Source organism: Protopterus annectens, chromosome 9.part0 (genome assembly GCF_019279795.1).
Source record: "Protopterus annectens isolate FY-2018-M chromosome 9.part0, PAN1.0, whole genome shotgun sequence".
Classification (NCBI taxonomy): Eukaryota; Metazoa; Chordata; order Ceratodontiformes; family Protopteridae; genus Protopterus; species Protopterus annectens.
Window position 1 is genome coordinate 1,787,390,789 of NC_056743.1, and position 13,311 is coordinate 1,787,404,099.

Genomic DNA, 13,311 nt, shown 5'->3' on the forward strand with positions numbered 1-13,311 from the left:
TGGTAATTCACTTCTCTTCCTTTCAGAATACCAAGCAAAAATTGTAATTTCAGAGTCCCATTTCTTCAATGCCCTGTTCTGCCATACCTGTCTTTTTTGTTAGGCTTCACAATCCTTCCCTTCATCTTTCTTAGCTCCTTTATGCATCTATAATTGTTTGATCTCTATTTTTCATTGAAGTCACTATCCATTAGTCAGCATTGACTGCATTTGTATGCTTCTTTCTGCCTCAACTGATACTGTTCCCTGCCTTCCTCTGAGTTTGTTTGTATCCCCTAAACATCATGCTTTCCATAATCTGTGATGCTATGTTGAGAAACAAACTTATTTCTGTTCTTTTTAAACTGTGTATGTTTCACACAAAACGTTGTAAAGCATTAAAAGTCCCTAGTGTTCTTCACCATTATACATTTAGTTGCATTTCCATGGTACTACTTCAGTTTGTCAATGTCAGATCTCCTGAACTTTGACTGTTTCTAAACTACAAATATGTGGTAACACTTTGTTCTCAAATGACTGCCAACTCTCAGAGTTAGTATCCCTTTTCTCTCTCTCTTATCATATGAGAACACTACGTCAAAGGATACACCTTCCTAAGTAGGTTCTAGTATCACATATCAGAAGCCTGCCCGTTTGACTACAAGAATAAGACTGCTCTTCAATGTTGCTGCCAAGTACTCCATTCTTCATTTGAAATTAAAAGTCCACCCCCCCCCCAAAAAAAAATTCCTCTATGCTACATAAGGTTACATTATATCCTCCTTACGAGGAGGCATTCTGCATACAACTCCTGTACAATCTGAGGCACCATTTCCAGCTTCCAATGCAACACCACACAGTACCTCCTCCACTCCCTTGACTACCTGTTTGTTGTAATTCTCCAAGCTCTTTTCTCACACAGAGAGAGAAATCTCCTCCTAGTTTAAACACTTTGCTCCTCCTACAAACTATATCCCGGAATATTTACATCCCAGTTACAATTACTATCATACAATGACTCTGTTAGTGTCACAATATTACCACACTGTTCTGCAATAAAACCCACTTTCGCTCATGGCTTTTGACCAGCACTGGTTGAGTGGAAGCCAATACCTCCCATGTTTATTTGTTGCCCTCTTTTGTAACATCTATGTATACGTATAACAAAACAAAAAGCAGGTACCAATGTACTGAAGGTCTGCAGTGGTAAAAACAAGAACAAATCATGCTTACATTTGTATTAAAGGTTCCTGTTTTAGTCTGGTGGTCTGTAGAGTTATTTAGTTGACGTATATATATGCATGTTTGCTTTTTCTCTTAATTTTGACTGAACTTCTCTTGTTATTTTCTGCATTGGAAGGTATGTCACTAACTATACTGATAAGACAGACAGAGACTAAGCTGCATTTTTTTATGTGCCCCCAGCTAATTTTTCCGTTTTAAATATGACGCTTATAATTTTGTTTCCCTTTCCAAACAGATGTAGATCACCAGAACAACTTATAATTTTGCTTCCCCTTCCAAACAGATGTAGATCACTAAAGCAACAAGTTTTTGCAGATCTCAATGGATCTTCTTTACCATACAGCCAAAACCCTGAGCTCTGTATCCATTATTTAATCAAAACCCTAAGGTCTGTAAAATGGATTCAACCATTCATTTAAACCCATAATATGATGTACTCTGCTGTCAGCACTTCACACAGACAGGAAGCACCTTACAGAATCAACATCTGTGTTGTGCGTGTCCAAGGCCATTCCTACTTCCTCCAACTCCTACAATCTTCCTTTTACTTTCCTTGATAGCCCATTTGTCTCTACATGGGCAGTGACATCCAACTTCCTTCTTCAAATGTCTGTTCCTGCAGCAATCCTGATGTGCCTATTCCTCTGGCCCTTTTTGCCATGGCACTAAGCAGATAATTCTGGCAGGTCAATGCATCATCTATAGTAACCCTGACAGAAAGGGACAGTTCATAGCTGTGAATAATGTACCAAATGCACCACAAGCTAGATTCAAGTAGACAAAACATCTATCATCATGTTTAAAATCACACATGCTAAAAGTGAAATTACATTAAACATTCTGTTTATATGGCTGATTGCTACTTGATCCTGATAACAAAAACTGAATAGTTCATGTCTGGGTGCAGAACACAAATTGTACAGGAATGCTACAGAGTCATTGGACATTATAGAAATACTACACAACTTACATAATATTAACTTGTTTTTAAGTTGGTCCACAAAACTCCCAATATCAAATTGGCTAAATAAAGCCCATCATGTCTCCCATTACACATGCAATATACAGACATCAGACTCTTGAAAACAAACACATGACAGCCATGCAAATGTCTCCCTATCCCCAGTTATTGACACCCTGCTTTTTGGGCTTCCCTTATTTTCAAAATCATAATGTAGGCTACCACTGAGGTGAAATGTTCCAATTAGGGAAACACTCTACTCCCTCAGATATACCCAAGAGGACAACATCATCTCAATCGGGCCTGCCTTCAAAATTGTAAAAGGAAACAGTTTTCTCAAGTAAAGGTCCTGCTACTTGGAACCACCTGCTTGTGGAGGTAAAAAAAATATTCAGATATTACTGGAATTCAAAAAGAACCTTAAGGACTACACGTATAAGAAAGACGTCTTGTGAGGAGGATTTCTTCCTATGATTATATAACTCTTAAAAACAAATTTTACAACCTGTCATTCAATAAGTTTTTTTTTCTTGTTCATTACTTGCATTTAATATTATTTTAAATATTAATATTACTGCACATATCTGTACATTACTGTTTTATTCATGGTCTTCTGTATTTTTGTCTACCTGTGCCTGGGTCAAAAAGAGTCAGCAGACCAGCTCACCCACCCAGTTACCGAAAGAATGAATTAATGAATAAATCAATCAACCTAAATACTGAGAAACTGAGAATATACATTACTATCCATTATAAAATCTCATTTTCCAGCAAAAAATCTGGGATATGCTAAAAAAAGCAATACTTCTTTGGACAATGACATTACCACTAGAGAGTTTTCATTCTTTTTTTTTATCAACCAAACAATCAAACCAGCTAATGTCATAGTCTTGGTTAAGTCTTAGGTTATTTACTGTGATACAGCAGGGTCAATGTCATAGTCACAGTTAAATCTTACATTATTTACTGTAATACAGCAGGGCCAATGTCCTAGTCGGGGTTAAGTCTTTTGTCATTTACTGTGATACAGCAGGGCAATGTCATAGTCGTGGTTAAGTCTTAGGTTATTTACTGTGATACAGCAGGGCAATGTCATAGTCGTGGTTAAGTCTTAGGTTATTTACTGTGATACAGCAGGGCAATGTCATAGTCGTGGTTAAGTCTTAGGTTATTTACTGTGATACAGCAGGGCAATGTCATAGTCGTGGTTAAGTCTTAGGTTATTTACTGTGATACAGCAGGGCCAATGTCATAGTTGTGGTTAAGTCTTAGGTTATTTACTGTGATACAGCAGGGCCAATGTCATAGCTGTGGTTAAGTCCTAGGTTATTTACTGTGATACAGCAGGGCCAATGTCATAGTTGTGGTTAAGTCCTAGGTTATTTACTGTGATACAGCAGGGTCAATGTCATAGTCACAGTTAAATCTTACATTATTTACTGTAATACAGCAGGGCCAATGTCCTAGTCGGGGGTTAAGTCTTTTGTCATTTACTGTGATACAGCAGGGCAACGTCATAGTCGTGGTTAAGTCTTAGGTTATTTACTGTGATACAGCAGGGCAATGTCATAGTCGTGGTTAAGTCTTAGGTTATTTACTGTGATACAGCAGGGCCAATGTCATAGTTGTGGTTAAGTCTTAGGTTATTTACTGTGATACAGCAGGGCAATGTCATAGTCGTGGTTAAGTCTTAGGATATTTACTGTGATACAGCAGGGCCAATGTCATAGCTGTGGTTAAGTCCTAGGTTATTTACTGTGATGCAGCAGGGCCAATGTCATAGTCGTGGTTAAGTCTTAGGTTATTTACTGTGATGCAGCAGGGTCAATGTCATAGTCGTGGTTAAGTCTTAGGTTATTTACTGTAATACAGCAGGGCCAATGTCATAGTCGGGGTTAAGTCTTTTGTCATTTACTGTGATACAGCAGGGCAATGTCATAGTCGTGGTTAAGTCTTAGGTTATTTACAGTGATGCAGCAGGGCCAATGTCATAGTCGTGGTTAAGTCTTAGGTTATTTACTGTGATACAGCAGGGCCAATGTCATAGTCGTGGTTAAGTCTTAGGTTATTTAATGTGATACAGCAGGGCAATGTCATAGTCGTGGTTAAGTCTTAGGTTATTTACTGTGATACAGCAGGGCAATGTCATAGTCGTGGTTAAGTCTTAGGTTATTTACTGTGATACAGCAGGGCAATGTCATAGTCGTGGTCAAGTCTTAGGTTATTTACTGTGATACAGCAGGGCCAATGTCATAGTCGTGGTTAAGTCTTAGGTTATTTACTGTGATACAGCAGGGCCAATGTCATAGTTGTGGTTAAGTCTTAGGTTATTTAGTGTGATACAGCAGGCCAATGTCATAGTCGGGGTTAAGTCTTAGGTTATTTAGTGTGATACAGCAGGCCAATGTCATAGTCGGGGTTAAGTCTTTTGTCATTTACTGTGATACAGCAGGGCAATGTCATAGTCGTGGTCAAGTCTTAGGTTATTTACTGTGATACAGCAGGGCCAATGTCATAGTTGTGGTTAAGTCTTAGGTCATTTACTGTGATACAGCAGGGCCAATGTCATAGTCGTGGTTAAGTCTTAGGTTATTTACTGTGATACAGCAGGGCCAATGTCATAGCTGTGGTTAAGTCTTAGGTTATTTACTGTGATGCAGCAGGGCCAATGTCATAGCTGTGGTTAAGTCTTAGGTTATTTACTGTGATACAGCAGGGCAATGTCATAGTCGTGGTTAAGTCTTAGGTTATTTACTGTGATACAGCAGGGCCAATGTCATAGTTGTGGTTAAGTCTTAGGTCATTTACTGTGATACAGCAGGGCCAATGTCATAGTCGTGGTTAAGTCTTAGGTTATTTACTGTGATACAGCAGGGCCAATGTCATAGTTGTGGTTAAGTCTTAGGTTATTTACTGTGATGCAGCAGGGCCAATGTCATAGCTGTGGTTAAGTCTTAGGTTATTTACTGTGATACAGCAGGGCAATGTCATAGTCGTGGTTAAGTCTTAGGTTATTTACTGTGATACAGCAGGGTCAATGTCATAGTTGTGGTTAAGTCTTAGGTTATTTACTGTGATACAGCAGGGCCAATGTCATAGTTGTGGTTAAGTCTTAGGTTATTTACTGTGATACAGCAGACTCCTTAAAAGTGCAAACACTAAAAAAAAAAGACTGAAAATGCTGGATAAGAGTGAAGACTGCACATCTCTCCTCTTCTTAAAACTTCTTTTTTGTTGGGGGCAATTCTCCCACATCCCCCATATTCCTAAGATCTCCATACCTCAAAGTAAAAGGAAAAGGGAATATTTTGAGAAAATGGCAATCTCGGACTTGGTATAGGTTAAGTCAGTTTTTTTTTTTAAATCCATTCAGTCTGTTTATTACAGGACTGTTTAATCTGGGTCCCAACATTTTAGTTACCAATACAGAAGTGAAGTGTAGAAAGCAAGGATGGTATAGTCTGAGGGTCTACTAGAAGTGCCCACATGCTAGTAGTTCACAACACTCTTGCTCACTGCCACTTACTAAAAATCATTAAGTGCTCTAACTCCTACTAGCCCATTCTTACTTAACTACTTCGTGCTCCCAGCACCCAACCCTACTAAAATGTACAGCTCTACTAGAGTCCTAACTCTAAAACTTCCAACCAGTTCCTAACCACACTCCTCATTTCCTAACTTTAAGATTCCACTTTCTCCTGCCTAAACTTAAAATCCACTCCCCAACCTTAACAGTGAAGACCCCAGATCACTCTTTAAACCTAAAACTCCAACCCCAATCCCTAAACCAAACCCCCCTGATCGGCTCCTAATCCTAAACTCCCTTCCTGCTCTCTGTCCTTAAAAAACCTTCTCCATTCTCTAACCGTAAACTCCCTTTCCCAGTCGCTGCTGTAATCTACACTCCCATCCCCTCCCACCCCCTCCCTATAGCTGCTGCACTTACCCTCACTGAATTTCAAACAATGTGTTTGGGAACAAGACAGCAGCAAGTTATAGAGTAAGCAACAGCTTGTAAAAGCTAGAAGGCACTTGAATCCCTGGCTTTGAGACAAGGTCTTTGAACACTTGTAGTAGAAGTATATTCTGAATTGAATCTTTCTTACATTTTTGTTCTACAACATGCACTACAAAATAAAGACTGCTTTCTCCAATTAACTACCAAGAGGCTCAAAACCATGTCCGATTAATTAGGTTATTGCATTTCCCAACCCTATAACATTCTTCAATTCCTGGGAAAATACAGTGGCATACCTCCTTCCCCAACTGCTTGACCCCCATTCTTCATGGTATTCCCATTCAGCAGATGTGTAATGACCATACATTCTGGAATAGCAAGGAAGGGGATCACTGGTCAGATTATCCTAGTTCCACAAAAAGATTCAGTGATCTTACAATTTAAAATGTTAAGTCACATAAAGAAGATGGTGTTTTTCAAGAGTGGACCTGATCCCCCAATTAAAATAAAAAAGATATTTTGAAAAGCAAGTTGGCAATGCTGATTTTCAACTAACTCACTTGCTAAGGAAGTGGACGGAGATAAGTGGCTTTCACTAAACTGAGATCAATTGTTTTCAGTAAACTGAGATACAGCTGTCTACTACTATGGCAAGTTTCCTTCAGGGAAAGGGACCTAAATTTCAGACAGGTCAAATGCCAACACTTGTGCATGGAATGTCACTGAAGACGCTGTCCAAGAATTCATGGTGTTCCACTATTAGACAGTTTCAGAGTTGCTGCACTAAAATCAAAGAAATGCATTTTTGTTAGTAATTTCATGTTTACCAAGCAGTTCTGGTTACCAAGCACCTTGATTACACAGGATGATTCAACATCCCATCAAGAAAACACAATATTCAACTTGACTCCCACCATACACTGTAATAACTGCTCTTTCATCATCTACCTTCATCTCTGAACAGCAGCCAAATCCACTACTTATAACAGTTACTTGCACCCCACTCAGCTACATAGACTTAACTCATCTGCATCATCTAACAAATTAAACCAACGCTCCCTGCATTGCATACAAGACATATACAACTCTCTTTAACAAAAAAAAAATAATATGTTACTTACCGCTCTGTAAATGCGTGGTCCTCCTTCTGCATTCTTATCCAGTCGGATCCATTTGTTTGACATCGCCTTACTGAATCCTACTTTCCCACTTGGAAGTTTCTACATGGAAATAAAAAGACTGTAGGCAATGATCCCAAGGAAGAATGGAACCACTATCAAGAGAACGATATGTGGTTAAAACAAAAAATGTAAATTGCTTGCTTGTTTGTTTTGGTTAGTACTTTCAAAGAAACTTACAGAAAACCATTACAAAAAAAGTGACATAAAATGATTTCCCTACCTCCAGGATAAGTTTACACTGCTTACTGTACAAGAAGAAAAGTAAAGTAATGAATATGCAAATCCATCCTCAATATCTCAGCAAGAAAAAGGCAAAATAAAAAAATATCAACAAACATAACAACATCAAAGAAGAGCAACATAAAAGGATACTAAAGTCTGGCAAACAAACTTACCATTAACTCACTCTGAAGGAGTCCTTCTAAGGGGACAGCAGTAAAAACACGTGCTTCATGGCTGCCGTTATCAACAACTTCCTTCCCTTCCTCCGTAAGCTCCCAATGTTTGGAGGATCGCTGCTCTGCTTGGATAACCTGAAAAGAAACAATTAAAAGGCAGATAAGTACAATGGACAAATACAGGGCAGTTACCAGCACATTTTCTCACATCAGACTGTCCCATATCAGACAACACAAAGTACACAAAAATGACATGGCAAACCCAAGTGCATGTAAGATGTTAATTAAGGTCAGGGTATGCTCAAGAATTTAATTTTCCATTGTAGGCATAGTCTGTATCACAATCAGACTTAATCACAACAATTACTGAGACAGCTGCACTTAAGGTAGCATACTCTGGGGTTAGCAGTGCCAGCAAAATGCCTGTCCAACACAAGTGTCAAAACAGCCTAGTTTCAAGGACTACAGATTTAAGCGTGCAACTCACAAAGTATCCCACAGTTAGAAATTCCCATGTTTAAAATATAACAAGGGTATCAAGAAAAGAGGGCAGTGATTTTATTACTACCACAAAAGGGACAGTGTACACAAGTCCAATAACTGCAGTTTGGCTCAAGTCTTCAAGATGTATACAGAAGAAATACGGCAATCAATAATACTAAAATGTGATGCTTTGGCCAAAACTAATTGTAGTCACAAAACAAGGAGAGGAAAAACTAGTGCCAATAGACAGCAATGACAACAATGCGCATTCATTTTAAGTACTACTACAGTAAACAAACGCTGAATGAACAGGAATACAAAAAACAGCGCCACCACAGTCCGAAGGCAAGATGTAGTTAACCCAACTAGGCAGATGAAAGGAAAACAGGTGATCATTGCTGCAGCCAATGAAAAGAGCAAAACAGTAAACATCCGCAAAGGTGAAATACAATGAAAACTGACAATGCACTTGGCACATATGAAACTGCATCGATGTATTAGCAAAGTTCAGACTGAGCAAGAAGTTAGGAGAGCAAATGGAAATAAAATGAATGCTACCAGAATAAAATAATGGTACAAGCAGAGAGTAAATGCAAAGAAAGATAAAAAAAAACTACTCATGACTCTACTTGGGAATATTCATTCACTCATCAATACTGCCAAATGCAATGAGACGACATTCCACAAGTAACTAACAGTGATGGAAAAAAAGATGATCTGATCATTTCAGTTAGCTTCTGGAACGGCCTGTACTCACAAACTGTATTAGAATGACGAAGAGTCTGAGGGTAACTGAACTGATAGCGCTCTTCAATTCTCTGAAGGCTTTCTTTCCCTGAGCTCCTAATGGTAGCCTGGCTGTAAAAGTGTCATCCTCCTTCTAATTCAGTTTGAAATGGAATGAGTAAGTCTGACCTCTTCATTAGATATGCATGTCTCTTCCCTTTTGTTAAACCTTTGTGTAAAATTCACTCTAAAATAAGGTAGGAGAGACTCCTACTTAAGTCTCAGAAAATATAGTTTTCTACAGAGGCTGACTGTGTTTCTTTGGTAACAGGCTTGGGGTACAACATCCAGTTTCACTCCTCTGCCCTACCCACCCGTTTCACTCCTCTACCCTACCTCCATCTCCAACATTATTACTTTTACTGTTCCTAAACCAAAACTGCCAATTCTCTTAATCATAAATTACTGTAACCCCTAAAACCCTCTGCTGCTCAAACTCTCTCTGCTATTCACATTGTATAACATGGACACACTTCCTCATCACCTGTATTCACTCTCGGCAGTATTATGCATGCTCACATTCGCAGCATACCTTGTCTCTAACATGAGCAAATACAAGCACTCACTTCTAAAGCTTTAAACTATCACTGGCTACAAAATTCCCCTCGCTCTCCATTATTTCTCTCATCTTTTTTTGTTGGCAAAAACAACCTCTTCCCTTCTCCAACTACTCCTTCTCTTTGGTGCCAAAAACAGCATTCCCTTTATCAGTCCCCCTGCTAGCAGCATGACATATGCTCTCAATCTCTTTCATGTTTTTAGGGGCGGAAAAGACAAATATTTCTTTTGTTAACTATACAGGGCCTTTGGTGACAGCAAGACAAAGCAAACATCGCCTTTATTTTTGGGTCTTTAGGTGGCAAAAAAAAGATTCCCTCCCCTTCATCTCCTTCCCACTGCTCGGGGCTGCAACATAGACAAATTTATCTCCCTCAGCTATTAACTACCACCCTGGGGACAGCATCCTTCCATTTTTTTCCACCTACAGTGGATATAAAATGTGTACACACCCCTACTAAAATGCCAAGTTTTTGTGATATAAAAAAATGAGACCACAATAAAATAATTTCAAAACTTTTCCCACCTTTAATGTGACCTATAACCTGTACAATTCAATTGAAAAACAAGTGTGTTGGCGAAAAAAATAAAAAAATGTACAACACTCTGGTTACATAAATATGTGCACCCTTAAACTAACACTTTGCTGTGTGTGCACACTTTTAAGCTAATACTTTGCTGAAGCACCTTTTGATTTAATTACAGCATTCAGTCTTTTTGGGTACACACCTGCCATCAATTACAGAGACTCTGATTAACCCCCAATAAAGTTCAGCTGTCCTTGCAGGATTTTCCTGACATTTACTCAGTTGCCTGCTACAGCAAAAGCTATGGTTCGCAGAGTGTTTACAAAGTATCAAAGGGTTCTCATTGTTTAAAGGTATCAGTCAGGAGAAGGGTACAAAAAAATTCCCACAGCATTGGGTATACCATGAAACACAATGAAGACAGTCATCAAAAAGTGGATAAAATAAGGGACAACAGTGACGTTGCAAAGAACTGGATGTCCCTCCAAAACTGATGAAAAGACAAGACGAAAACTGGTCAGGGAGGCTGCCAAGAGACCTAAAGCAACACTGAAGGAGCTGCAGGAATTTCTGACAAGTACTGGTTGTATACTACATGTGACAACAATCTGCCGTATTTTCCACGTCTGGACTAAAGGGGTAGGGTTGCAAGGCAGAAGCCTTTTCTTACACAGAAAAACATCCAGGCTTGGCTAGAATGTGCAAAACAATAATCAAGTCTCCCAAAAGCATGTGGGAAAATGTGTTATAGTCTGAAGAGACCAAGGTTGAACTTTTTGGCCACAATTCCAAAAGGTACGTTTGGTGCAAAAACAACACTTCGCATCACCAAAGTATCATGCTTTGGGGTTGCTTTTCTTCAGCTAGTACTGGTGCTTTAGTCAAGGTGGAGGGAATTATGAACAGTTCTAAGTACCAGTCACTTTTGGCCCAAAAACTTAAGGTGTCTGCTAGAAAGCTGAAGATGAAGAGGAATTTCATTTTTCAACACGATAATGACCTCAAGCATACATCCAAATCAACAAAAGAATGGCTTCAGCAGAAGAAAATTAAAGCTATGGAATGGCCCAGCCAGAGCCCAGACCTAAATCCAATAGAAAATCTGTGGGGTGACCTGAAGAGGGCTGTGCACAAGACATGCCCTCGCAAAGCGACAGATTTGGAGCACTTTTAGTTCATAGTTTCATACTAGGCTAACTGCCCTCATAGGCCATTTTAAGCCAATCCAATTTCCCATTGTGAGAATCAAACCCTGCACCTTGTGATTGCAAGGTAAACACCTTAACCATTATGCTAACCTCCCTTTTGCAAGGAAGAGTGGGCAAATATTGCCAATTCAAGATGTGCCATGCTAAGACTCCTACTCAAGAAGACTGAATGTTGAAATTAAATCAAAAGGTGCTTCAACAAAGTATTAGTTTAAGGGTGTGCACACACAACAAAATATTAGTTTAAGAGTGTACACACTTATGCAACCAGCGTATTGTACTTTTTTTTTTTTCTCCCCCAATAGATATGTTTTTCAAATGAATTGTACAGGCTGTCACATTAAAGGTGGGAAACGTTCTGAAATGATTTATTGGTGTCTCATTTTTTATATCACAAAAACCTGGCATTTTAACAGGGATGTGTATACTTTATATATCCACTGTACTCCCAAACTTGGTTCTCTCACTTGGGTCCTTTGGAATTTTCTTACTTAACAGAAGGACCGTCCCTTTAAAATATGCATTACTTAACATTAGCTAACATTATTACTGTGGCAATTAATACCGACCAACAAGACACCCATGATAACATCTGATGACTTTATGACAATCAATACATAAGTAACTTTATATCAGTGAAATAAGTACAGAATTCTGTTTTCTAGTTCTACAAGTTACTTTTTTATATGTGGCCCAATGTAGCTGGGTGGTTTGATAATTAAGTCAAGATGTGGAGTTATCAAACCATGTGTACTACTGACAACCTTATTGATATTAGGAGTAGTTTTATGTGAGAGCTTTGCCTCCAGTGACATTGTGTAAATACATCTCTCACATACTGTATCAGCTTGTTTGAGAATTGACTGGCTGTCAGTAAACATGAGGCAATTTCTACATTGCCTCAGGATGCCCATATCCAGCAAGTTGGTAATGGAGACAGTAGGAACGTTCATATCCATGGCAACAAACCCTTTTTATAGATTAGACTTGGAGTGAGAATATCAATCACTGTAAGTAAGGTGTTTGCAACTACGGGGACAGTGCTTGTCACTGCAAACTAGTTGCCCTGTGTGCAACTATATATTGGAGAAAACAGGAAAATGTCACTCAATGTGCCTTAGTCTGTACAAAACACTGACAAACACTTGAGGGGAAACTAATACGTAGAACCTGAAAATTTAAGGATAAAGTATTTAGGCAGATATTCTGAAGTTAGAAAGAAATCAAGCCGTACTTACTGAAAATAAAGAATTAGCTGGTTAAGAATGATGAAGAGAGGGGAGTCACATGAATGGCTACTGCCTGGCTACTACTAATGCTGGTCTCAGCACAGCTTCACCAGGTAAGGAACTACAGTGAAAGAAGGGTGAAACTGTCCTTAATATGGTTAGAGGAACAGAAATTGCCATTCAGGCCTGTTTCATAAAGTGCAGATGGCAGTATATTCTTTTAGTATGAATGTATTAGGCTGGTCAGTTTGTTTTTTATAATGCTACTGGTACTGAAAAGTATACATTGCAAGCCTTCGCGAGGATTATGATAGAGGGTGTCTGAACTAAGTTGTTAAAATCCTGTCCCATTCAAATTATCTGCCCGAGAATTTTCTGTTTGATAAAATTTGGTTTAAATTTTTTTATGCCGTAGAAATTCTCAGTGCCCTCTACAGACTCAGGTTGCAAGGCAAAGTCAGAAAGATAAAGAAGATAGTCTGACACCCTTCTCAAGGAATGCCAGCGACAACCTGTTCACCGGTGTACAGGACATCAAAGGGAGATGGAAGGAGTACTTCAAGCAGCTTCTGAATTTAGAAAATCCCACAGAAGCTGCACTGCTCCAGACACAGCCTATGATGAGAGAAGAGGATAAGCCCACCGTAGAAGAAGAAAGAACAGCATAAGGAAAATGAAGTCAGGGAAAGCTCAGCTGAGGTCACAGCATATATGATAAAGATGTTGGGTGAGATGGGGGAAATGGCTCCTGAGGGTACTTAACGCCAGTATGGAAAGAAAGTTGTATCCCTGGAGAAT

General features: G+C 39.0%; 1 protein-coding gene across 1 annotated transcript in view; it reads right to left on the reverse strand.

Moving 5' to 3' along the window:
• The window catches only part of FARSA (phenylalanyl-tRNA synthetase subunit alpha), a 529,543-nt gene that overhangs the window by 482,726 nt on the left and 33,506 nt on the right, over window positions 1–13,311 (reverse strand). The window contains exons 2-3 of the mRNA XM_044084657.1: window positions 7,720–7,857; window positions 7,265–7,363 (exon numbers count right to left, since the gene is read on the reverse strand). Coding sequence (XP_043940592.1) covers window positions 7,265–7,363; window positions 7,720–7,857 — 237 coding nt within the window. The remainder of the gene's footprint in view (window positions 1–7,264; window positions 7,364–7,719; window positions 7,858–13,311) is intronic.